This window comes from Miniopterus natalensis, chromosome 5, assembly GCF_054644295.1.
Source record: "Miniopterus natalensis isolate mMinNat1 chromosome 5, mMinNat1.hap1, whole genome shotgun sequence".
Taxonomy (NCBI): domain Eukaryota; kingdom Metazoa; phylum Chordata; class Mammalia; order Chiroptera; family Miniopteridae; genus Miniopterus; species Miniopterus natalensis.
Genome location: NC_142085.1, coordinates 79117460 through 79141053, shown reverse-complemented (window position 1 = coordinate 79141053; position 23594 = coordinate 79117460). Strand labels below are relative to the sequence as shown.

Below are 23594 nucleotides of genomic sequence, written 5' to 3'. Positions count from 1 at the left end.
TGCCATGTGTTCCATTATAAAGAAGCAATTTATCACGTTCTGGCTGTGCTTTCCTATAGCAGAATAAAAATCTATGTGGTCTTCTTGCTGGAAAAACAGAAACATCTGCTAGTATTAAAGGCACTGCCTGGCAGCCTGTTGGCAGATGTGAATCCCAGACTGGTCTCCTGTCAAGAGGTGTGCATTATGCAAATGAGAATGACAAGATAATTTTAGAAAGTTAAAATTATTTGATTACCCCAAAGATTTAGTTTCCCACTTGCTTTGGCATATTTAATAATAGTTAGCAATAATCAGTACTTATTTTCACCTGCCTATAGCTTCGATGGGATTGGGGGTGTATGTCAGAACACACGTAAAACACCCCAGATTGTGAATCCATTTTATTTGACTTAATTAGATTTGGGCTTTTCTAATAAGATGTTAAAGTATTTTAATCCACAGTTTATTCCTCTCTCTTAAATATTAATTGTAACTTTCCTAGCTTTCCAAGTAAGCAGAGATTTGAACAAAAGGATTTGCATATAGCGATGGCTACTTTCGTTAATCAAATGGGGTTAACAGCTCCAAAACAGTTAGGCCTTTAATAACCTGTACAAGTTTTTATTTTCATCCAACACTAATCATCCTATATTAAAAACTTACACTTTCAAATTCAAATGGATACATTCTGGCTCTAAGCAAGAGGCATCGCAGTTCAAAAGAACATACTTTTGTAAACCACTAACTTGAAGATCTTCAGTGTTTAAAACCATCTTTGAAAGTCCAAGAAGTAGGCAACTTCCAAAGAAGCTTTATTTTCCGTTGATTATTTGAAACTCAGATCCCCCCAGGCTAATGGTTTTTAGGAGACTAGAGTTATAAGCCTACTTAATTCTTAGGGTTGCTGGAAACTTATGTTTATTTAAAACATAAGATGTCAGGCACCAATACTCTTTCAATGATATGTTTAAGTTTAAAATTTAATCCATAACTTTTAAAACTCTGAATTGAAATAGATGATCAAAATTGTGCTTAATTACATTATTGTGAATGAGGTCTCGACAATGAGAGAGAAGAGCAACAAAGAAATCACGAAAACTCTACCACTCGCTAGCCGTGCAGGCTTGAGCAATATCATTGATAAGTGGGCATCGTAATAACACCTATCTTGCTGTTAGTGTGAGGATTAAAAGAGATACGCATGCAAACTGTGAAGAACAGTTCTTAGCACACAGTAGGCCTCAATAAATGCTACTATGTTATTCGTATACACACACACACATACACACACAAGTAATTTACCTAAGCATGCATTTGATTACCTGGACCATTCTTCCCTCCCTGTTGAGCCACATGCATACGAACAAAGGAAAGCACTGCCCCATGTCTATGCACAAAAGAGGGATGTCTTTTGCAATAAACGTCCCAGTCATGATAGGACACTGTCAGTCTAACACCTTCCGGTTTTTCACTGGTTTATTCTTTGATTTGATTTCTAACTACCTGGTATACAGCTTACTACGCTATTACAGACTGCAGGATACTCGAAATCAGTTATTTGTATCTCTTATTGTCCAAATCTCATTAACTTCTTTCCTGGATGTTTTAGAATACTAGAGCCAGAGGGAGTCCAGAAGATAAGTCTAACATCCTTAACTGTGGGCAATTCCTGACTACAAAAAGAATTTACAGCTAAACTAATCATTAATATAATCAAATCCATATTTGAGTATATTACATAGTATATTTATACTATTTATAGTATATTTATACTATATAATATACACAATATATAGTATACCTATTGTGTATATACAATGAGAAAAAATGTATAGATAAGAATTCCCAGTAAAACAGTATACGTTTGATTAAAACTTAAACTACCAATTTACAGGAAATACAAAGTAGACAGGAATCTGCCAGACTACACCATGTGGATGACATTCTGCAAAATCCAAGCTGTGAGAAACACTACAAAACAAACAATCAACTGTCTTAACAAATGCATTGCACACAAAAAAAGGAAAGGAATATTGGAGATTAAAAGGGACTTTAAAATATTTCTTAAAAACCAAGTAAGTGTTTAGGAATGCAAAGTTAAGTGAAAAATATATAAATGAAAGTAAATTATTGTAAAAGTCAGAGTTGTTATTTGGGGGAGGGATTCTGATAGTGAAGGGCACAGGAAAACACATGTTGCTACTGGAAATCTTCTATATCGTGATTTTGGCATGGGCTGTAATGGCATTGACCTTTTAACAATTCCTTATATCCCTTATGACAAGTTATATATTTGGCTCTCTTTCCTTGTGCTGTATTTAATAATAAAACATTTCTGAAACTCCTTTATCTGGGTGATGCTGACCATGGTTTTTTCAATGTGGTCCTGCAGGGAGTCGATGAGTAAGTCGCCCACGGGCTTCCAGCCATTCCTCACGGCCTCCGCCTCCTTCATGTCAGCATCCAGGTCATCCATGGCTCCCTGCAGGTCTCTGAGCTTCTCCAACGCCTTGTCCACTTGCTTCTGCCAGTTACTAGTAACAGCATTTAGACTTTCCCACTTCTCTTTAACTTCTGAAGACTGTTTGCGCATGGCTTTGGCAATCTTTTGGGCTCTCTCCTCGGGAGTCAATTCTGTGATAAAAAAAAGAATTTCATAAGGCTGATCAATATTTTACATATATGTTTGTTTTAATTGACTTCAGAGAGAGAAAGAGAGGGAGGGAGATAGAGAAATATCAATGATGAGTCATTGATCAGCTGCCTCTTGCACGCCCCCTACTGGGGATCGAACCCGAAGCAGCTGCCCCTTGCACGCCCCCTACTGGGGATCGAACCCGAAGCCCAGGCATGTGCCCTGACAGGGAATCAAACTGTGATCTTCTAGTTCATGGGTCAACTCTCAACCACTGAGCCATGCCGGCTGGGCTCAACTTGACAGCCAAGTGTGAAGACCACCTTTTGAGAAGACGTTACCAGGGTACATGGAGACAGAACTACACTAAACAGGGGAAGAAAAGTTTCTCTATCCTTCTTCCACTAATGCCCTGCTACTTCTCAAAAGAAGAAAACAGTTACAGAGTAATAAGTGGCCCAGTGGTTTGGGTGACTTTTGAATTTTAATATATTTGCAAACCTTGAAATGTCACAAGATAAGTAAAAACATTAACATTTTTTCTTTTACATAAATTTAGTTATGTAAAATCCAGAGACAGTTTTTCATTCCATTGCCCTCAAGAGAAATGGGGAGTATAATTAGGAGAGAAATAGCTTTAAGTTATGAGGAATAAACTCTGCAAAAATAAGATTAATGTATCATGTTCCTCAAAAAGAAAAAAAAGAAAACAGGGAACTGAAGACCAGTAAATTATCTTAGCTGAGTTTGCTTGGCAGTTCATTGTTAATGCAGGGTGTTTTCTGTAATCCAGAATGAGTGTGGCACATAACAAACATTTCAAGAGAAAGAGCAAGATTTCAAGGACCATCCTAAATACTTAATAGACAAGTGGGCTTCCAGAATGTCTCAAGTAAAGTTAGATTTTCAGACAGGAAAGGGCAGGTATGTCAAGACCAGCCATAGGACAGGGGCAGGAAGGCAGAGTAAGAGTCTAGAAGGCAAGGAAAAGATATCGACAGAAATGAAAGTTAAGTTCAAAGCCCAGGGTCAGAAACATAGAGGAATGTGATGGACACAGAGCAGACCCTCTTAGAGCAGGTTAGAGAGACCACCAGCTGAGCCCTCCTGGGCCTCACTGCGCTCGGCACCCGAGGATGCCTCCTTTCCTATCCAGCTGGTTCGATGGTTTTCCTGCTCGTCCATTCGAAACCGAGAGACAGGTTAGAAACATACAATCAAGGTGAAATGTAAATTAATCTGATAGACATGCACATTGTTCTTTGTGATAATATCCCATCTTTTAGTATCAGTCACATTAACAACTTCCTCTTCACCTCAAAATATTTCAGATCACTATATAATGAACTGAAGTTCATCAAACTTCCTGGTAAGATAAATTCAGCAAACTCTTCTTTACTACAACTTTCATATTCAACATAAATTTGTCTGCCTATCTTTATTTAAATATTATTTAGAAGTCAAGTTAAAGGGGACAGAACACATGTTTTTATCTATCTAAATTTCCAAATATTCTACATATCAATACTTAGACTTAAAAGCAGCTAGAGTAAATCTCAGGGAACCAAAGAGACTCAAGAATTTAGTAACCACAGGACTTTGAGTTCTACTGCTTAAGTGCTATGAGGCTGTAGAGAGAGACTTAAAAAATCCCTTGGCAACTAGATTGATCATAAGAAGAGAATATGTTATGATAGGTAGACTAAATATACTGGCACATGTAAATATGGAAAAGTAAGTGAATTAGAGAGCCAGCAACACATCAGGATTTCAAGGTTCCTGAGAAAAAACTTTGGAAGAGACATGATGTCATTAGGCAAACCTTATTGAAATCTTTACACCTTCAAGATACTGAGAAAATGGTAAGCATATAATATTTGTATTATACACAATTTATTTTTATATAAATATAAAACTATTTGTGAGATGAAATAATCATTCATAAATGGCCTGATGAGAAAGGGAGTTGGCCATTTCTATAATGGCAACACCTGTGTTCGTTAATAAGTCACTTGGGCTTTTTCAAAGATAAAATTTCATTGCTAATGATTCACTTTTATAAAAAGACAATACAGTACCAATTTCAGAAAAGACAATCTAATTATGATCATTTTCCTTGGATAAAATAAAAACTGTGTCTGAGTCAGTCACTGAATTACCTGACGCAGCTTCTTTCTCCTATGACAAAAGACCTGACACTGGCTGTGACTTTTTGTCTTCTCTTAATGTAAAATCTTTTGATGGAGCAGTCCGTTTGTAGTATACATTATAGACTCCCTACTCAAGCAGCTACTCAGAAAAAACAGAAAAGCTCTATTTCACCATCTGTCTGCCAGAAAGGAAACATATTAACTAATAACAAAGTCAGAATAAAAGTGCCTCCTACTGCAGCAACAAACTCAGTTCATTATTATTATTATTTTTATTGACTTGAGAGAGAGAGAGACAGAGAGAGAGAGAGAGAAATCAATCAGTTGCCTACTGCACTCGCCCCAAATGGGGACTGAACCCTCAACCTAGGTTTGTGCCCTGATTGGGAATGGAACCCGTCACCTTCTGGTGAACTAGACGATGCTCCGACCACCTCAGCCACACCGGTCAGGGAAACAATCTCAGTTTAATGAAGACTTTAAACCAAGAACAGAGCGTGGTATCTAACCAAGCAAAAGCTTTCCAGAACATCTGTGAAACAGGTAACGAGAAGCTGCATGTGAAGCACCAACTGATGGCAATCCAGAGTAAGAAAATAAAACAAACCAAAGCAGCGAAATAGCAGAAAAGACGAAAATAAAAAGAAATGATTACATTTAAAAATCCCCTCGTTTTCAGAAATCAAAGAACAAGAATTTGTTTCAAATGTGAAGAGCTATTTTGTGGGAAATTCCAAGAACCCTCCCGCAGGACCGGAGAACCCTCAGGCCCCGTGGGTCTGAATGCTGCTGACGGGTTAGAACCCACCTGTGAGTTCGCGTGTTTGTTTTCAAAGGCTGCCCCCCTACCCCAAAATACTAGAAGACCCTGACTTGGTCACGAGTGAGTGTCCCCACAGACATATTGCCAAAGCCCTGCAAGTGAATGTAACGTGTTACTGGGTCAGAGCTTATAGACTGACCACTCTGGTGCCTGCTGCTGACACTCGACAGACTCTCTCGGCTCCTGAGCTGTGTCCTCCCACTGGGGGCAGCGCCAGGGAAACAAGGCCCGAGAGCAAAGGCCCATTTGCATTTGAAAAGGCAGCATAGGGGCCAACCCCAGGCGCAGCAGGCGCAGGGGAAAGCCGAAGAGGTGTACTGACCCTTCTCACAGGCGCACTCTTCCTGCCACGCTCAGCTCGCGCGTGCGTGCGTGCGTGCGTGTGTGTGTGCGTGTGTGTGTGTGTTTTGGGGGAGAAGCACTTTGTTTCACTCGTCACTCTTCCATTCCCCTCCTTTCAGGTCTTCCATTTAACTGGCCAGACATTGAGGGTGGAATCACATTTAATTTCTATATTTATATCCTTATATGTATATTATGTACGTGGCATACTATATTGTAAATATTACTACATTTATTTTATATTTATATATTTTAAAACAGCAACTTATTTAGTGTGTTACGGAGCTCTCCGAGGAAGGACACCTTTCAGGAAGAAGGCAGAGCAAAGGAAAGGGAGGAGAGAGGGCGCCAACCCCGGCGCTGGCTCTCGGGTCCAGCCGTCTATTCTTCCACTACGCCACCAGCCGGGTGGCACTTACACCACGCTTTCCTTTACCTCGGGGGACAGTAATAGGGCTCACTGGGACACAGGGAAACCAGCGGGGCCAGGAGCAGAGGCTGGGACTTGTCATCAGCCCTGCTCCGGCCCTGACCTTCTGGAAGCAAGCTTTATGACCCGCGCTTCCCAGCTGCGTCAGGTGGGAGCCCTATTTTCTCACGCTGGGAAAGCATTTTAAACCAAGGGACACTTTTACCTCTAAAATTCAATTATATAAGAAAGGCAAAGCTGCCCTAAGAAATCTTAACAGTTGAGGGGACAAAAACATCTCCCCTTGTGTGTTTATGCAAAGTAAAAATTTTTTAATTAAAAAAATGAAAGTATATGTTTCTCCCATGAAATAATGATAGAAATCTCTTACAATCAGCCTGTGTTGTTTTTAAGAAAGACGTCCCATGTTTATTGTACTTTCTTTCTCAATTGTGGCACTGGCAATTACTATCTCTGTTGTGACTTTTTACTTGATAGGTAGCAAAGCTTTATGTCATTCGTCTTTTATTTGTATCCATCTTGGCTGTGCAGGCCTCAGTCTAGAGACTGATTGTCCTCAACATATAATTACTGCATTGAGTTGAACTGAATGGAATTTTTAGCTTTAGTCTTTATTGAAGATGCTCAACTTCATAATTTAAGTGGAAATCTTCCTTCTTATTTTTTGTTCCTCCTCACACCCATGTAAAGCATTTATAAAAAATGTTTTACTGTCAAAGAGAAGGTTTTAAAAAGTATTTCAAGTGTGGTAATTTCGACTGTCTTGTTTGTACTATTTGCTTTTTATTACATGCGTGTATATTCTTACTGTTGTATTTCACCAAGAGATTGAAAAAATGTTAAGAAAAACACATACAGTAAAAAAAATTCTTCAGAGTAGCCTCTTCACTCCTGGATAATTTGGAGCAAGAAAAGATGCGAGATTATATGCTAGTTCCAACACTAACGAGTTATGTAATCAAAGGTACATCCCTTATCTCTTTGAACCTCAGTTAATATCTATAAAGCTATTGGCCCATACCTGGCAGCAGTAGGGCCTCAAAAGAGTTAATTTCTTTCATTCCTTCTATTGTTATATTATTAAGTGTAGGAAGCTTATTTAGACATCTGTAGAGATTTTCAGGTAAGCAAACCAAGTTAATCAGCCAACAGGAATTCAAGGGCAAAAACAACACATGCCCATTTCTCCAGAGCCCCGACCCGCCTTGCTGTCTCTCTCTCTCTTTCTTCAGCCCCTCCGTCCCTCCCTGCTCCTCTCTTTCTTTCCTTCCCCTTCCTCATGACCCAAAGATGCTTCTGATTAAAATAATGGGGAATAACGTCTTTTGAAATTTTCTTCTGATTACATGATTAAGATCAACTTAATTTCTTTGAAATGATCGGCGTTTAAGAGGACCCTGCCCATTGCCTATTCTGTATGGTGACAAACGACAACAATTCATTATGAACCTGAGTACAAGTCCAGCAGCAAGCACCATTAGCTGATTACTTTAATGCTTCTAATTGCATTCATCTAATAAATTGTTAAGATGACAACAGTAAGAGGCTACCCCGAGTAGATTAACCTACTCGTGTGCAGCCCAAATCTTTCAGCAGGGATATGATAAAGATGATATGCATCCATCCAGCTGCCAAGGGGTTTCTCAAAGCGGGGGGTGAGGGCAGTGAACATGAACAGATGCATTTAGGAAAAAGAAAACTCCAAAGAAAACAATGTTTTCCACAATACCAAACTGCAAGGTATCCATGTGGGGGTGGGAGGAGGGAGGGAGAGGAAAGAGTGCAGATCACGCTACGCAGGGAGGTAAATGGCATTTCTGACCAGAAGTTAATGAAGGCAGAGAGAGAGAGAGCAAACACTTGCAAGTTATGCTCTTCCTGTAAAGTAGGCCAAGTAAATAAAGCCAGCACCGCGCTGAGAAAGCAGGAGGAACAGACTATTAGGAAGGTTAACCTTTAAGGGAAGGAGCAGGAACAGCAGAGAGGCCCTGGAACAAACCCAGCTAAGCAACCTGAGATCCAGCTTTCAATTTTCTGTAACTGAATATTCCTCAAACTTCCTCACACTAAGGGTAGTTTGGTAAGTCATTCAAGCCAGGGATTTGTGCAAGGCAGCAGGAGGCAGGTCACGGGGGGCGGGAGGGTGACACCGAAAGGGAGGAGGGGAAGCTGGCGAGGAAAGTCTAGGACGGCAAGGATATGTTTCGCCCGCTGCTCCATCCTCAGGATGTATCTAGAATATCACCCGGCCCACGGTAGGCATTCCGTAAGTACTTGCTAAATAAATGAATAAATTTCTGCATAATATGAATGACTTGAAAAAATAAATTCTGTCCCTCCTCCTTCAAGAGTCAAAGGGCAAGAGCCTTAGATTAAAAGTCTTCCCTTTCTTGCTACACTACTGCCCATCTCGCCCCCGGCTGCTTCCCCGACCGACACGCCAGCTAACGACTGAGCGAGCTACGAAAGAAGTCCTAAGCTTTCTACCCAAGCTTAGCTTAGCTTAGCTTAGCTTAGCTTGGCCATTGTCCTAAAAGATCTTGAGTATGTCTCATATTTATGAACTGCCCAGATAAGGAGCTGAATTTGGCAAACCCTCTAATACACTCAAGAAGAGCCCACATGCCAAGAGGAACAACAAAATAAGCTCACCACAGCATTAAAAGAGTTTAGCACCCTCCTATTGTTTATGTTTAAATCTGAAAATAACATCCCAGATGTTGATTACAATACAATACATACATGTAGATTATTACCATCTTTTTTATTAGACAAATGTGATTTATGGATGGTTGTAACCGTGATTAGAGAACACAACAGATGTGAACAATTAATTTAAAATGCTGTGTCCATCAAACCAACCTTTGTTATCATACCATTTTTCATCAAGAATTTGTTTCTTTAAATCGGATTTCATTACTAAGGTATTCATTAGCAGGCCAAAAAGGTTTTGCAATTTTTACCCAATCAATGGGCTTACTGAGCTGGCTCATTATATTAAAGACTCGATTTATTACATCCACCCATACATTGTAGAACTTTAAATTGGGAAGGAACACATTGCTGCTCTGTAGTTAAGAACACTGGGAAAGAAAGCAACAGTATATTTTTTTCTGTGCTTTTTCACGCATTCCATCTTTACTAATCTAATTTGGACTTGAGGAGCTAATTAAATTATTGTCTTGGTCTATGGGCCTGAAAGCAATTAATATTCCAAGTTCTCATGTGAAAATTAAAAAGACAAAGTCTAATATTGCCTAAACGCCTTCTTCTTCGGTGCTAGGAAATCCGTAAACTGGTATGTCATTCTGTTAAGTAGCCTGATATTTCAGTAAAGAAAAACAACAGTAAGGGCAAAGCAAAGAGTTATAAACATTTAGTTATTATTATTATTTTTATACTCACTCAAGGATATGTTTTCTTGCTGATTTTAGAGAGAGAGGAAGGGAGAAAGAGAAACATGGATGTGAGAGAGAAACATGGATCACCTGTCTCCCGTATGAGCCCCAACCAAGGATTGAATAGCAACCTGGGCATGTGCCCTGCCCAGGAATCAAACCCACAACCTTCTGGTGTATGGGATGATGCTCCAGCCAACTGGACTAAACAAAATCTTATTTCTACGGAATGTCTAGAAGCATTTATGATTATTGGGGTAAATTAGTATAAGACGGTGGTGAAGAGCAGCAAGTTTAGTGACAACTCTGAGCTGGTGTTCCAACTCTGTCACATGGGTGACAGTATCTTCCAAACCTCTCAAAAACTCAGTTCTTTCATCTGTCAAATGGGTGGTAAGAGTATTCCCATTTCAAAGAGTTATCATGATAATTAAAGGAATCACGGTGGGCGAGGTGTCAGCACTGGATCAATGTTGGCTCGTGAACATCTATGTTTACAAACATTTCTCTTCTCTTCCTTTCTGGGTGTTGATTCTTCCTCCATCTAACATCATGTTGACACAAGGGGCCTGCCAATCCCACCGGTCTCTCAGCTCCATGCTCCTCAGGCTGTCGGTGAGAGCCCGGCCTGGAATGTGCTGGATGTAAACAAAGGCTCTCCCTCCCTGGTAGGAGGGTGTGAGTAAGGCAGATGGTGACAGGAAAGCAAAGCTAAGTACTGAAAATGAAAACCTGGGGAGAGAGGCAGAAGGGAAAACATGAAGAGGCCTCTCGGTGGCATTTCTGCGGCTGTGGCCAGCTGTGTCCTTGCCCTGACTGTAATTTGGTTACGGGGGTTAATACATTCCCCTCATGCCATGATTATAGAAGCAGGGTGTCTGTCATTCACAATGAATGGGGTTCTCATTAATCAAGCTGTTATTAGTAAAACAAAAAAATGCAGTGTGGAAACATGCCCATTAGTTTTACTAGCCTAAATACTTAGGTTATGTGTAACTTGGTCTCATTTAATGAGATGCAAAGAAATAATTACTGCCATCTTTTTCATGGAACCTTAAGTTATAGTGAGAATCAGTACAAAAGCAACTTCTACTAAACTATATGTTAATTTCATATTTTTACTCACTTAATGACCTTGAAATTTTATTTGCACAAGTTTGCTAACACTGGCATAGAATGGACTGACATAGTAGACTAAAAATGTCATTTATTTCTTTGTTATACCGTAAAATATATGAGATTTCACATAGGAGAAAAACAGTTCTAATAATTGGCTTTCTAAAATATCATGAACATTTATTAATTAAGCATTTAATAGTTAAACGTTTAATGATTGAAATAGTATACCCTGAATTAAAATATTAACTACTAGTAAATATACACAGCCAGCTGTCACAGACAAAAGAGGAAAAACAATAGCCCATATATACTATTTTATCTGAAAAGATGATTGTTATTAACCAGTAATCACAGGTACAACCATATGCAACTATATGAAGTTGTGGGTAAATAAACACATACACAAGATACACATTACACGTAATTATAAAAGCATGAACGCACTGAAATATTATTCTATTATTGAAATGAAGCAAAGTAAACTAATCAGCTACACCAGGCTAAAAAGAAATAATGTTCAGGCAGCCTGGAATAAAACAATAGTCACAGTTACAGTAAAGCCTTGACTGCCAAGTGTCACAAAGACCAGGGGAAAATTTATGAACAAAATAATGCAAACTTTTTTATCTTAAAAGCAAAAGCTGAACAAAGTAGAAGAGCTTTCCTACACCTACCTATACCACGGGCTGTACAATTTTCTGAACACTATTAGAGGTGAAATGTCTTGTTAAGGTATTAGCACTTTTATTTAGAAACTGATGCCATAAGCTCAAGTCATAAAATGTGTGTGTGTGCACGTCCCTGGCAGACGCGCCTGCTGCATCTGTATGTGGCGTGGAGAGCGACGCAGGCCTAAAGCTCTAATTCCTCTATGCACATTTGACTTTTAACCTGAGCTGTAGGTGATGAAGAGTTAAGAAGGCACAAGTGTTCCCTGATAACCTCAAGAGGTTTGGGGCAGGAATGGGCTAAGGCTGACTGTGGCTGGGTCCCACAGAGCTCTTGCTATACAGCTGTGTGTTTTTCAAAGGAATTCAAATTCGGGATTAAGAAGAGCAAAGGGAGGTTGGAAGAACACGGGAGAAGCCAAGAAACATTGGTGCAGGTTCAGGAGATTCTTGACACTGAAAGTCAAGAAGGAGCCAGGAGGTCAGCGGCCAATGAGCAGAGAGAGAGGAGATAAAAATGAAGGGGTTTGTTAGAAGCCAGTCAAAAAATGGGGGGTGGCCGGGCCGGGGAGTGGCTCAGCGGTTGAGCGTTGACCTGGGATCCAGGCGATCGGGGTTCGATTCCTGGTCAGGGCACATGCCTGGGTTGCGGGCTCGATCAATGACTCTCTCATCACTGATGTTTCTATCTCTCTCTCTCCCTCTCCTTTCCTCTCTCTGAAATCAATAAAGATATATTTTTAAAAAAACAAACAAACAAAAAAAACGAAAAAAAAAAAACGGGGGGTTAACAAGGTCACCAACATAGATTAGTGCTCTCTTCCTGGATCTACCCGACTTTAGCTGATGACCTTGCCCAGCACACAATATTTTATTGGACTTTGTGATTTTATTTTTATTTTTAGAAGAGAAGCCATACTGTAGGATCTGCCCAACTCATCGAAATAGTCAGGAGAAGCAGAAAGCAGTGTAAGAAGTGCAAGAACAATACAAAGGATCAGGAGAGGTTTACTGTCCTATTGTTCCACTTTTAACACATAAATCAGGTGATGAAAATAAAATGGAAACAATCCGATGGCATTAAATGTGGTACACCTTGAAACTTACTCAACTTTACATATCAATTATGTGTCTGTAAAACTGGGGAGGGGGCATACTAGCAAAGCGTACCCGATGGGATTCTCTGTCAGCAACGAATCATTCAGTTGAAACAGTTTGCTTGTTTTTAATGGTATTTATCAATTAACAGATGTCTGAGAACAGTTCATGCTTGTGCTACTCAGTAATAACCTAAAATTCCATAGGCTACCATTAAAAAATATAAACATACATATAACACTATAATTGATAATAGAACAAATGAAGGGAAAAAAAAGAGCTGGAAGAAAAAAAGACACTGGGAAAGAATAATCATGGCAGGAAGTATTTTCTGGAATAGTTACTTACAAATAGATGGCTCCATTTTGGTGTCCCCCATGGCACAGAACACATAGCACATACTCAGTAAATAAATGCTTACTAGAAAGAATTTTTTAAAATCATGATTTGATTCCATCCCCTGTAACAATGAGTGCCCTAGGCAGCATCACCCAAGGTAACTAATGTGTCAGAAATGCTCTCTATTTCTGATAGCAGTGGCACGGAGTCATGATAAACAACAAAAGTATAAAAGCCATTATGGATAATTTTCTTTCATTTACTTTTAGCAGCAGGTAAAATCTGCCAGCATTACAAAAAATAATAATAATACCAGGAAAGGAGAAAGTATGAAAATTGCCAATCATAAAAAACCAACGAAACACACAAAAATGTCATAGTTACAGTGACATGACTTTCTTCCTTGCCTCCCAAAAATAGTATGTGAAATTGGGCTAGAGACATCCAGAATGGAACAGCAAAATAAGAATTCAAGAAGCAATTTTTTTAACCCTTTAAACTGATCGCTGAGGAGGAAAATTTAGAGTGAAGCTTTAGTGATATCATAAGACTTTTTTACTGCTATGAATTAGCTTATTGTGAAAACGTTTCCTCTACTCTCTGGAAAGTTCTGGGGAAGCAAGGAGATGAGAAAAGATTGAAGGTCGACTGGAAGTTGGATAAGGAGAGACGAGTGAACTTCGCATGTTTCCTTCCAAGCTTAAAAACATTCGGCGACGGTAGCACCTTCTTTCTCGCTGCATTACCTGCGCGTGTTGTGCTGTGCTTCCCAGGGCCTCCGTCATCTGAGCCAGGCGGCACGGCCAAGCTCCGCGCCTCCGGCCCCGGCACGAGCCCTGTCCCCCAGGCACCTGACTGTCCCCCGACACAGCCGCTCCGCCCTCCCCGCTGCGCCGCTGCTTCTGATGGTGCCCAGCACGGTCGCCCCTCTGCCCTGAACCTGGTCACTTCCCACCCACCAGACAGTGCTCAGCTCAGGCCTCCACCGACGCAACAGCTACGCGGTAAGCGCCTACTATGTGCGCGTCTGCACGTGCACGTGTGCACATGTGTGTGCTGTGTGTGTGTATGACTCCTATCTAACTGAGTCCTCAGAAGTAGTAATTCTTCAAAGATCAACATAACAATGTTGAGTGATCTGCAGACTCTGGGGGTTGCTGAAAGGTGGAGACTGGACAACGACTCAGGTCCCCAGTGGGCTGAGTGGAAAGAGTGACATCACCAGCAGCAAATACAAGCGAATGCTAACAAAGATAGCAAGTGTGCTTGCTGCATGTGTGTCCCACAGACACACATACAAAACTAGGTTTAAAAGAGTCGAGAAAATCATGACCTTATGGGAAATTTATTCAGACTGAAGCAGAACTTCGCCGAGAAAGGCTGAGTAGGAAAATGGCTGTCTGTCCAAATGTCTGATCCAGCTCCAGCTGCAGTCAAAGAAAGCATTTTCCAAATGTACTTCCCTCACAAGAAAAAAATGCTCTTGAATCACACTGCTGGACACAGCAGGAGGCAGGCTCTCAGGTCTGCTTTTACTACGTGAATGGCTGAGAACTATTTTGAATGGCCTGTTTATTTTTAAAAATGCATCAAAATGCTTTTATTGCCAACAGTGAAATATCATAATAAAGACATATGCTGGCGCCAAAATTTATGTGATTTATTGCTACCTGCTAGTAAGGTAGTTACTATTTCAATTTTAAACCAAAGTACATAAATGGTACAGCTTGTTATTTTTAAATTAAATAAATTCTGTTCTGTGCTTGTAAAAGAAAAGCACTTTAATGTCTTATTTTAAACAGTAATCTTGAAAAACAGAAGTTTAAAACAATCTTATTTTATAGATATTTAAATATTTCATCTATGTACTATTGTATTTAAATACCATTTTTCTACTTGCAGTTATTTGCCATAGAATTTGTTTAAATATAAGAAATGTACATTTTTATTTCTTAAAGAAATTATTTTTAGCTCCAAGGTGCTTTTTAATAAGTCAAACTTTCTGCAGTTACTTCCCTTTTAAAAAAATGATATTGAAATATATAGGCCCTTCATCTTGTAATTTACAGCCTAGACATTTGTTAAATAATAAAATTTGATTCAATTATTTCCAGAAGAAAACAAATTAATGTCAAATCCTGAAATACTGGAAGAACATTTTTAACTATCAGATGCTGAAATGCTCTAGGGACACGTCCTACGTGATTTTGGTTATGTGTCCTCAGGTGGGTTTTCACGGCGCACGGAGGAAACCAGTCTCACCTGCTTTCGACTGCAGGTTTCTTCTTGGCTCTTCAGGGGCCTCGATGGGCTGATCAGCCAGGAAAACTCGAGCTTGGTCTATGGCGTTCAGGACGGAGCACTCTTTCTCCTTTAACTCACGTCTCAGTGCCTTGGCAAAGAGAAGCAAAAGTTGCATTTGTAAACTAATGTGCTCAGCAAGTAATGAGGCATCCTGAATTAGACCGCTTCCCACCACGCTCGTCCCGGGGATGACTAATAAGCAGCATTTAAGCAAAGTCAGAGGTGAAAACTGTAAATTTTACACATATGAATGATGAAATACATGAATAAAAGCAAAAACACGATTCCTGTCGAACTTAAATGTGCAAAAAACAACAACCACCACTTTGCAAGAAATTGTGACAGTGTATTTGAACTTACACAAAATGTACTTTTAGGTCAGATTGCTAAAATATAATAATAGGCTGTTCTAGAACACTTTTTCTAATAAGACTGACTGACAAAAAAATTACATGCAATGGCACAGAAGAAAGCAATTTCATAAGTAGTAATGAGATCCTCAGAAGTGTTTTACATTCTTTAGAATATATTAAGAAAAAAAATTAGGAGATTGAAACAAATTAAAGTACATGAAGTCAAAACTAAACCAGAGAACACATAAAAGACAGTCTCCAATTATCTTAAAATATGTTCCATTTCTCATGCTGAGGCAATTATAGTTTTTCCCCAGTGAGGTTTTTCATGCAAATCTATGATTCTCAGTAAAGTCTGTCTTCAGTACTTTTGTTCTTTTAAGTAGGGTTAAATAAACTTTCACCATGCTCCTATAAAATGTTTGGTGATTAAAACTCTAATCGACTAAAAACAACAAAACTCAGCCCATGGCTATTGCAAAGTAAGAGTAAATGAAGATTTCCTCATGTGCTATCTGATGCTGTAGCTAAATAAAAATTGTTGTTAGTGTTGTTATTCTCTTAAACTACGCACGTAAACACCTCCCGGCTCTAATATGTTGCTTTCAATGCAGTTCCCTGGCAACACATTATGAAAATTTATTTTTTCATTTTCTAAGATATCACACTCTAGTAGTATTTTAGAATCAATACAGTCTTTCCTTCTAAACACAACTGTTGTTATTAATAGCATTTGACATACTATGTTGCGACGATGAAATATTTCCAGGCTAAATCCACACTTTTCCACAGTAAGTAAAAAATAAACATTAAAAATCAGAATATTCGTCTGATGTCAAAAACTGGAGCTAAACACCTGAAAATACTGGTAATGAAGCTGAAGAAGACCATCAGGTGGGGAGGGATGAGAAGAGCTGGTGAGGAGTAGACTGAGATGGAGTGACAGAATATTGGTTTTTTGTGATAAGCGTTGTAAATATTTTTGACTTCTAAATTATGTACAATTATGACTTTAATATTTTAAACTGAAAGAATAAAAGTGAACACCAACCCACACCCTAGACACAGTAATAATGTACAGGATATGAGATGAAATAAAACTTTCTCTAAAATCCATAGATAACATTTACGTGTTCTTCCCATCATTTATATAACCAAAGACTGACCATTAAACAAGCACAAGACAATAAATTCCAGATCAATTATCACCTATGAGCATGAAATGACTACATTGGGGGGGAAATGATAAAACCTCCACCACCTCATTTAAGAAATGCAGGTTGCAAAGAAGTCCCAAGGTGTGACACCCAGGAAAATAAGATGATCTTCGGACATTTAAAGTTTCTGATATACAGAAATAAAGGAGACACAAGAGAAACGGGGAATATATATTTGCAATCTAGAAATATATATACACATTCATGGGTCTCAAGTCAGTTATTCCTTTAACACAGATTATTGTTAGAGCAAGAAGCTCCAGATGAATGCAAATACCAGTATTTACTTCCAAAACCAAATGGAAATGTAAAATGATGATATGAGAAAGTATGCTACCTAAAAGGTTGCTAGCAGTGAAAACCAGTAGGGAATATAGAAGTATTTCTAAAAATTGTAGTGGTCAAGAGTATATATCTCCCAAACCCAAACCTAACCAGTAAATGTGGGAGCAGTAAAGATTTTTACATGATGTTCAAGGGCTGTGCTAGATTTCTTCTTTCCGAAAGGGAAGGACCAGGAATGCACCTACTGAACACAAGCTGCTAGAAGGAGCTGGTTTATCCAATAGTATGGAGGATTCACAGACACTATTTAGAGACTTGGCACAAATGAGAAAACAGGAAACACCAACTGGTTGATGATGTGGAAGGAAGTTTAAAGCTAAAAGAAGACAGAACATAAAGGAATGTGACTGGAGAAAGAAGAACAAAAGCAGGACTGGTCCCAGGGGAACAATTATGGGGCATCTATTTCGTAGAGGCTGAATCCAGCTCTGTGGAGAAAGAAGATAGGATTCACAGGATTCCAGCGTACAGAAGTTTCTCACGGGGGGGTTCTAGATTATTACTAGTTCTCAAAGTGTACATTGGGTAGGGGTGTGGGGTAGGGAGATGGCAAAAAGAGATTTATCTTGAGACTCTTTAGAATTTCAAAAATCCAAATGGAAAAATATATTTGTCTACAGAAGGGATACTGGGGAAAGCTGACCGGTCAACTTCCTTGATGGCTGGAATTTTACAAATTTCACACGGATGCTGTCACCATGGATCTTCCCACTGGCTGGTAGTTGGCTCTGCCTGGAAAGCTCTTTCCTCGGAAATCCACATGGCAGATCCCTCATCCGTGAGGCCCCAGTGAGGCCCACCCACCCACCTCATTCAGCGGAGCATTCTACCTTTCCACCACCTGTCCCATGCCCGTCACTCTGCGTCACCGTTAGTGTGTTTCCTACACTTATTGCCTGTACTGTGCAAGGCAGGTATTTAGTTATTATATCTATTGTTTATTTTCTGTCTCTCAGATAAAACGTAATCTCCACAAGGCCAAGGATCTTTTCTGTTTTTGTCCACTGCAGTGAAAAAGGCACCCACATCGATGCCTTGGGACCTAGCAGAGCTTGGGCGGCTCTGAAATTGAGCCTTGCAGAGACAAGGGAACTCCCAACAGAGGACACTAGACACGAGCAGAAGAATAAGGCCGTGTGACAGTGAGCGCTCAGGGAATGGCAAACATTTAATGCAGATAAAGCGGCAGCCGAGGTTGGAGAGGGGAGCAGACGATGCTCACAAAGACCACTGCACAGTGTGCTGCGCACTGAGACCCACCCAGCAATGGGCACTGGGAAGCCACTGGAGAGCTGGGCAAGGGGGCTGGGGAGTGACTGTCAGACTTGCAATTTTGTTTTTTATAATATCATTGTCAGGTCTCCTAGATTCGTGAAAAACAAATCTGAGTCTCAGAAAGCTGCATGGGTCTGGAGAATCGAATTTTCCTTCCTGACCACATTAAACTCCAGCACTTCATAAACAATGTGCTCTAAACAGGGTGTTGTCGGGAGCTGTCTCGTGAACTCCTCTGATATGCCAAGGGAGGTAGGGAGGTAGGGGAGGCAGGTGTGGGCAGGTGGGAACCACGCCAAGTAGGAAAAATGTTGGGCTCGAGCCCCATTGCCAACTCAGTACCCCAATACCCGAGAGAACAGCATACACAGAATAAAATCTGCGCATACCCTATTTGGCAAGTTTAATTTTGTTATTGAATTTGTTCTGTCTCAATTATATTTAATTGCATGTCAGAAATGGGCTTAACTTTCAACAGCATTACACATAGAATCATTTCACCACCCTTTCCCTCTCAATTAGACATGAAAAAAGCAGCATTGCCTAGCCACCTGGTGAACATTAATGATAAGACAATTAGGCTCCAACAGAGTTGTTTTGTATACAGAGCTACAAAGTGGCATTCAGCTTTAGGTTCTGATATCACGTGACTTATACATGGGTTGCCTTCAATGAGCATAACATAAACTAATTGGAATTTTTCCTATTTTAATGACTTTGTATTTTCATTCAAAACAATTCGGTCTCAGACAGTAACAATCATTGGCGAGGATGTGAAGAAGCTGGAACCCTCATATGCTGCTGGTGGCATGATGCAGTGGTACAGCCACTTTGAAAAATAATTTGGTAATTCCTTAAAATGTTAAAAGTAGAGTTACCACATGACCCAGCAATTCCACTCCTAGGGTATATGCCCAAGAGACCTGAAAGTATGGGTCCACACAAAAACTTGTACATGAATGTTCACAGCAATATTACTCATAATAGCCAAAATGTGGACACAACCTAAACATCCATCAGTTGGTGAATGGATGAATAAAATATTGTATATCCATATACCAGAATCTTACTCAGCAATAAAAACGAAATACTGGCACATGCTACAACATGGGTGAGTCTTGAAAGCATCATGCTAAGTGAAAAAAGCCAGACCCAAATGCTCATTACTACGACATGCCCAAACAGGTCAACGTAGAGAGACAGAAAGTAGACAAGTGCTTGCTCAGGACAGGGAGACAGGGGGAGGGAGGAGTCACTGCTCATGGGTATGAGGTTTCTTTCTGGGATAAAGAAAATGTCCTAAACTAGACTGTGAGGCTGGCCATACGACTGGAAATACACCAGGAACCACTGCTGTACAATTCAACAGTGTGAATTTGATGGTTGGTGAACAACATCTCAAAATTGTTCTTAAAATAATTCTGTTCTTTCTTCTACAAAGGTGCTGTAGGTAATGTTTATTTTCTAACCTCTATGCCCACCCACCTGCAAAGTAATGGCTCACCCCATACATTTAGGATGCTCTCACCTCAGTGTTTCCAGAGCATTCTGTATTCCTAACACAGCTTGTCCTGATACATTGTGAGTTCTTCCAAGGTAAGGCTCATGTCTTAACCATCCGAAGGTTTCCTCAATGCCTGCCTATATATATGTACAGTACTCAACATATGCTTGAGAAATAATGAATAAAAGAAGGAATGCTTTCGGGATTAAGTACTACGTAAAACCTTAAAATGTGGCCAAGCAAAATATGCCAGAGTCCCTGAATCTTATTATTCTATATTGGCGTAACTATTGAATTCCATGGAATAACTACTGATCATCTGAACTACCTACTTTGCAAATTATTGATAAATAATTTTCAGATGCAAAGTTAGTTTTCTACTATCATCTGTCAGCCAATAAGTACTAAGTATTTCAGTTTGCTGAAATTTTATTTGGCCACTATTTTATTAATAGCAAATATCCTTTTCTTTCCCTAAAAAAAGAACTGATCTCACTAAAAAAACTGGTATGAGCTCATTCCATCTGCCCTCTTTGTACCACATCCTAATCATGAGGTAACTGCATAGGGCATAGTTTCAAACAGTTTCAAAACTACCACAGTGATTAGATTGAAAGTTATATCCATTATCACTATTGTGTATCAAACTCATGCAAAATTACTGGCTTAAAACAATGATGGTTTATTTTTCATGATTCTATAGGCTGGCAATTTGACCAGCAGCCCAGCTGATGCCAGCAGTGATTACTTCTGAGGCTGTAGTCATCTGTGGTTTGAATGGGGTTGGAAGTCCAAGATGGCCTTACTCACATGTCTGGAAATTATCACTGGACAGTGGCTAGAGCACCTGGGTTCCCTCTACATGGTCTCAAATTGCCCAGTAGGCTGGATTTGGGCTTCTTCAAAGCATGGTGATTAGTGTTCCCAAAGGGCAGAGTGAAAGCTGCAAGATTTCCATGGCACAGGCTCTAGTACAGCTCTGCCCAATAAAACTTTCTGCAGTGACAGATATGCTTTAAAACTATGCTGTCCAATATGGTAACCATTAGGTGCTTATGCTGTTTTGAACTTGAAATATAACTAGTACAACTGAGAAACTAAACTTTAAGTTTTCTCTAATTGTAATTAAGTATAAACAGTCACATGTGGCTAAAGGTTAGCATATAAGTTAGTGCAGTTCTAGAATCGGCACATCACTTCCACCACATCCCACTGTTTGAAGCAAGTCATGAGGTTCAAGGCAGTGAGGAAATATGGTGACTCCCTTGAGGAGGGGAATAGCAATGATCCTCGGCACAGGGTCCTAGAGACAAAGAAGCATGGTTCGTTATTATAGCAATCTACCATGCAGGATAAGAGGGAATGGGAGGGTTTGGGAAGGTGTGGGGATGAGTAATATTTTATATAAGTGGTCACAAAGGCATCTCAAGGACAGTGGTATTTGAAGAAAGATCTCCATACAGCTGACATCTGGCTCCCTTGCTGACTCAAGCCTTGGCCATTGACATAAAAGTGCTCTGTGTGGCAACCTGTCACAAAGCTCACGCATTTTCCCTTCTAGTGCACCTAGATGGAAAGAGCTTCAAGCCTCCTGTGGACAAATCCATGTAAAATGAAGCTTTGGCCACAAGCGGTAGACTATAATTGATTTAACAGGAAGAGAGATACAAAACAATTTCAAAAAATAAAACTGAAATTCTGTTTTAACAGTTGTATGCTCTAAGGTGTTTCATATAAGGGAGTATAGTCTCAGATACCTCGGGAGCCAAGAATAATAAATGGAGAGCACCATGATTGTCCCATGGCTGTAAGAAAATATTCCTCTTCTCTCCTATCCTAAGGTGGCATGAGAGTGTAACAGAATTTTCCAACAAAGATTTCCACCAAAATAAAAATTTCAAGACAGATACTAAATTCATACAGTCTATAAGGAAATATGCCAGGCACAAGAGAAACAACAATTAGTAAGCCATGATCCTAACTCTTAAGGAATTTATACTAAAGAGGAAAGAATAATGCTAGTGAGGATGCAGAAAGTGCCACAAACCTCTGAGAGAGTATAGACAGGGCACTGGGGAGAGAGATACACAGGGCAGGGAGGGAGGCGGAGGGGGCCGTGAGCTACCTGATCAAAAATATGTGCGCTGCTTATGACAAAGAAATTGGAAATAGATTTAAAGGTAATTAGGGGAAAAGCAATTGAAGTAAACAGAATAAACAGGCGAGGTAATGTGGTCTCTCATTGTTTTCCCTGCTACAAGTGGTGTCTGCATGCTCACTGAAGGCAAATGAAGCTCTGAAATATCGGCTTAGTGAAGGCCTGATTCCAATAGCAGAATTTAACTACACAAAATCAGAGTTTTCCTTCACAACGATTCCTAGGAGCCAGCCTTTAGCAGAGCCCACTTTTCCTGCCACTTCTCTGCCCCCTTCAAAGTCAGACAGCAGAGAAAATCAGCCCTCATTCAACTCGAACTGCCTGAAGAGAGATTCTCAGTGATCCTTCTGCAGTGGCCTGGGGACATTTCTCAATTTAGTGGGAAAAGCAGGGAATTAAGGGATAAGAAGGTATATAAAGAAGCGACTGGCTGTGGCTTAAGACAGAAAGTCTCACAAGTCAATCAGCTGCTCTTCGTTTCCGCCATGAACATGGCACTGGCCCAGCAAACGGCCGTAATGTATCAGTTATTCCTGTGAGCACCGAAATGGGCGGATCCTGCAAGTCTCTTAGTAAGAAAGTGGGGTGTGAGGGAGCCTGGAGGAAGAGGCGAGTCGGTGCCATCTTCTTCCAGCCTAAACCGGCAGCCTGTCACACTGGACAAACAGGGAAGAAGAACCGTGAGGATGTAGATGTCCTAAACCCTGGTGCCATCCCCTCTTTAAATCACACCTGTCTCCTCTCCTTTCTCTAACCTAAAGCCAGCACCCAAGTTGTCTGCATATCAAGTGCCAAAATCAACTGGGAAGCACTTTTCTTTACATTTTCCAGATGATATTAAAATTATAGATAAATCAGATCCTTTTGCTCTTTTGCCTAAAACCCTCCAATGGTTGCCTGGTGCACTCAGAACAAATTCTAAACTGACCAAGATCTGGACCTTCCTTGATCTCCAAGCCTGATTTTTAGCCTAAATGTCTTTATTTCCATTCCTAGAATATGCCCAGCTTTTGCTGCCTCATGGCCTTTGCAATTCAGAAAGCTTTTGCGTCAAATCTCTAATGGCTGGCTCCTTTTCATTATTTAGATTGTAACACTCAATACATATATCTGTTGGGTGAAGGAATGAAGATGTAAGTAAACTGACTTGAAAGAAAAAGTGGGAATCAAGGAAGAAAACTCCTGGGGAATGGGAGTAGCTCATATAAAGCTGATTTGTAGAAGAAATCAGCATGAAATAACTCTGAGCAGTAAAGCAGAGAAGTAGCCATCTCCTAGTATCTCTTTATAGAAAAAGTTATTTCTCAGGACACAATATCTGTGTGCTTTCTTAGCAATGTCACTGACACTCACTGGTCAAAGTCAAAGAGATCCACTAGGGTCATCCTTCCTACCAGTAGGGACCCAGCTCCAATACTACCTCACTATAGTATAAACATCACCGGCTCCCCTGC

At 40.0% G+C, this 23594-nt stretch overlaps 1 protein-coding gene across 1 annotated transcript in view; it reads right to left on the bottom strand.

The window, feature by feature from the left end:
* UTRN (utrophin) overlaps window positions 1-23594 on the bottom strand; it is a 399896-nt gene that overhangs the window by 85766 nt on the left and 290536 nt on the right. The window contains exons 54-55 of the mRNA XM_087817673.1: window positions 15247-15376; window positions 2348-2616 (exon numbers count right to left, since the gene is read on the bottom strand). Of these exons, the coding sequence (XP_087673799.1) occupies window positions 2348-2616; window positions 15247-15376 (399 nt within the window). The remainder of the gene's footprint in view (window positions 1-2347; window positions 2617-15246; window positions 15377-23594) is intronic.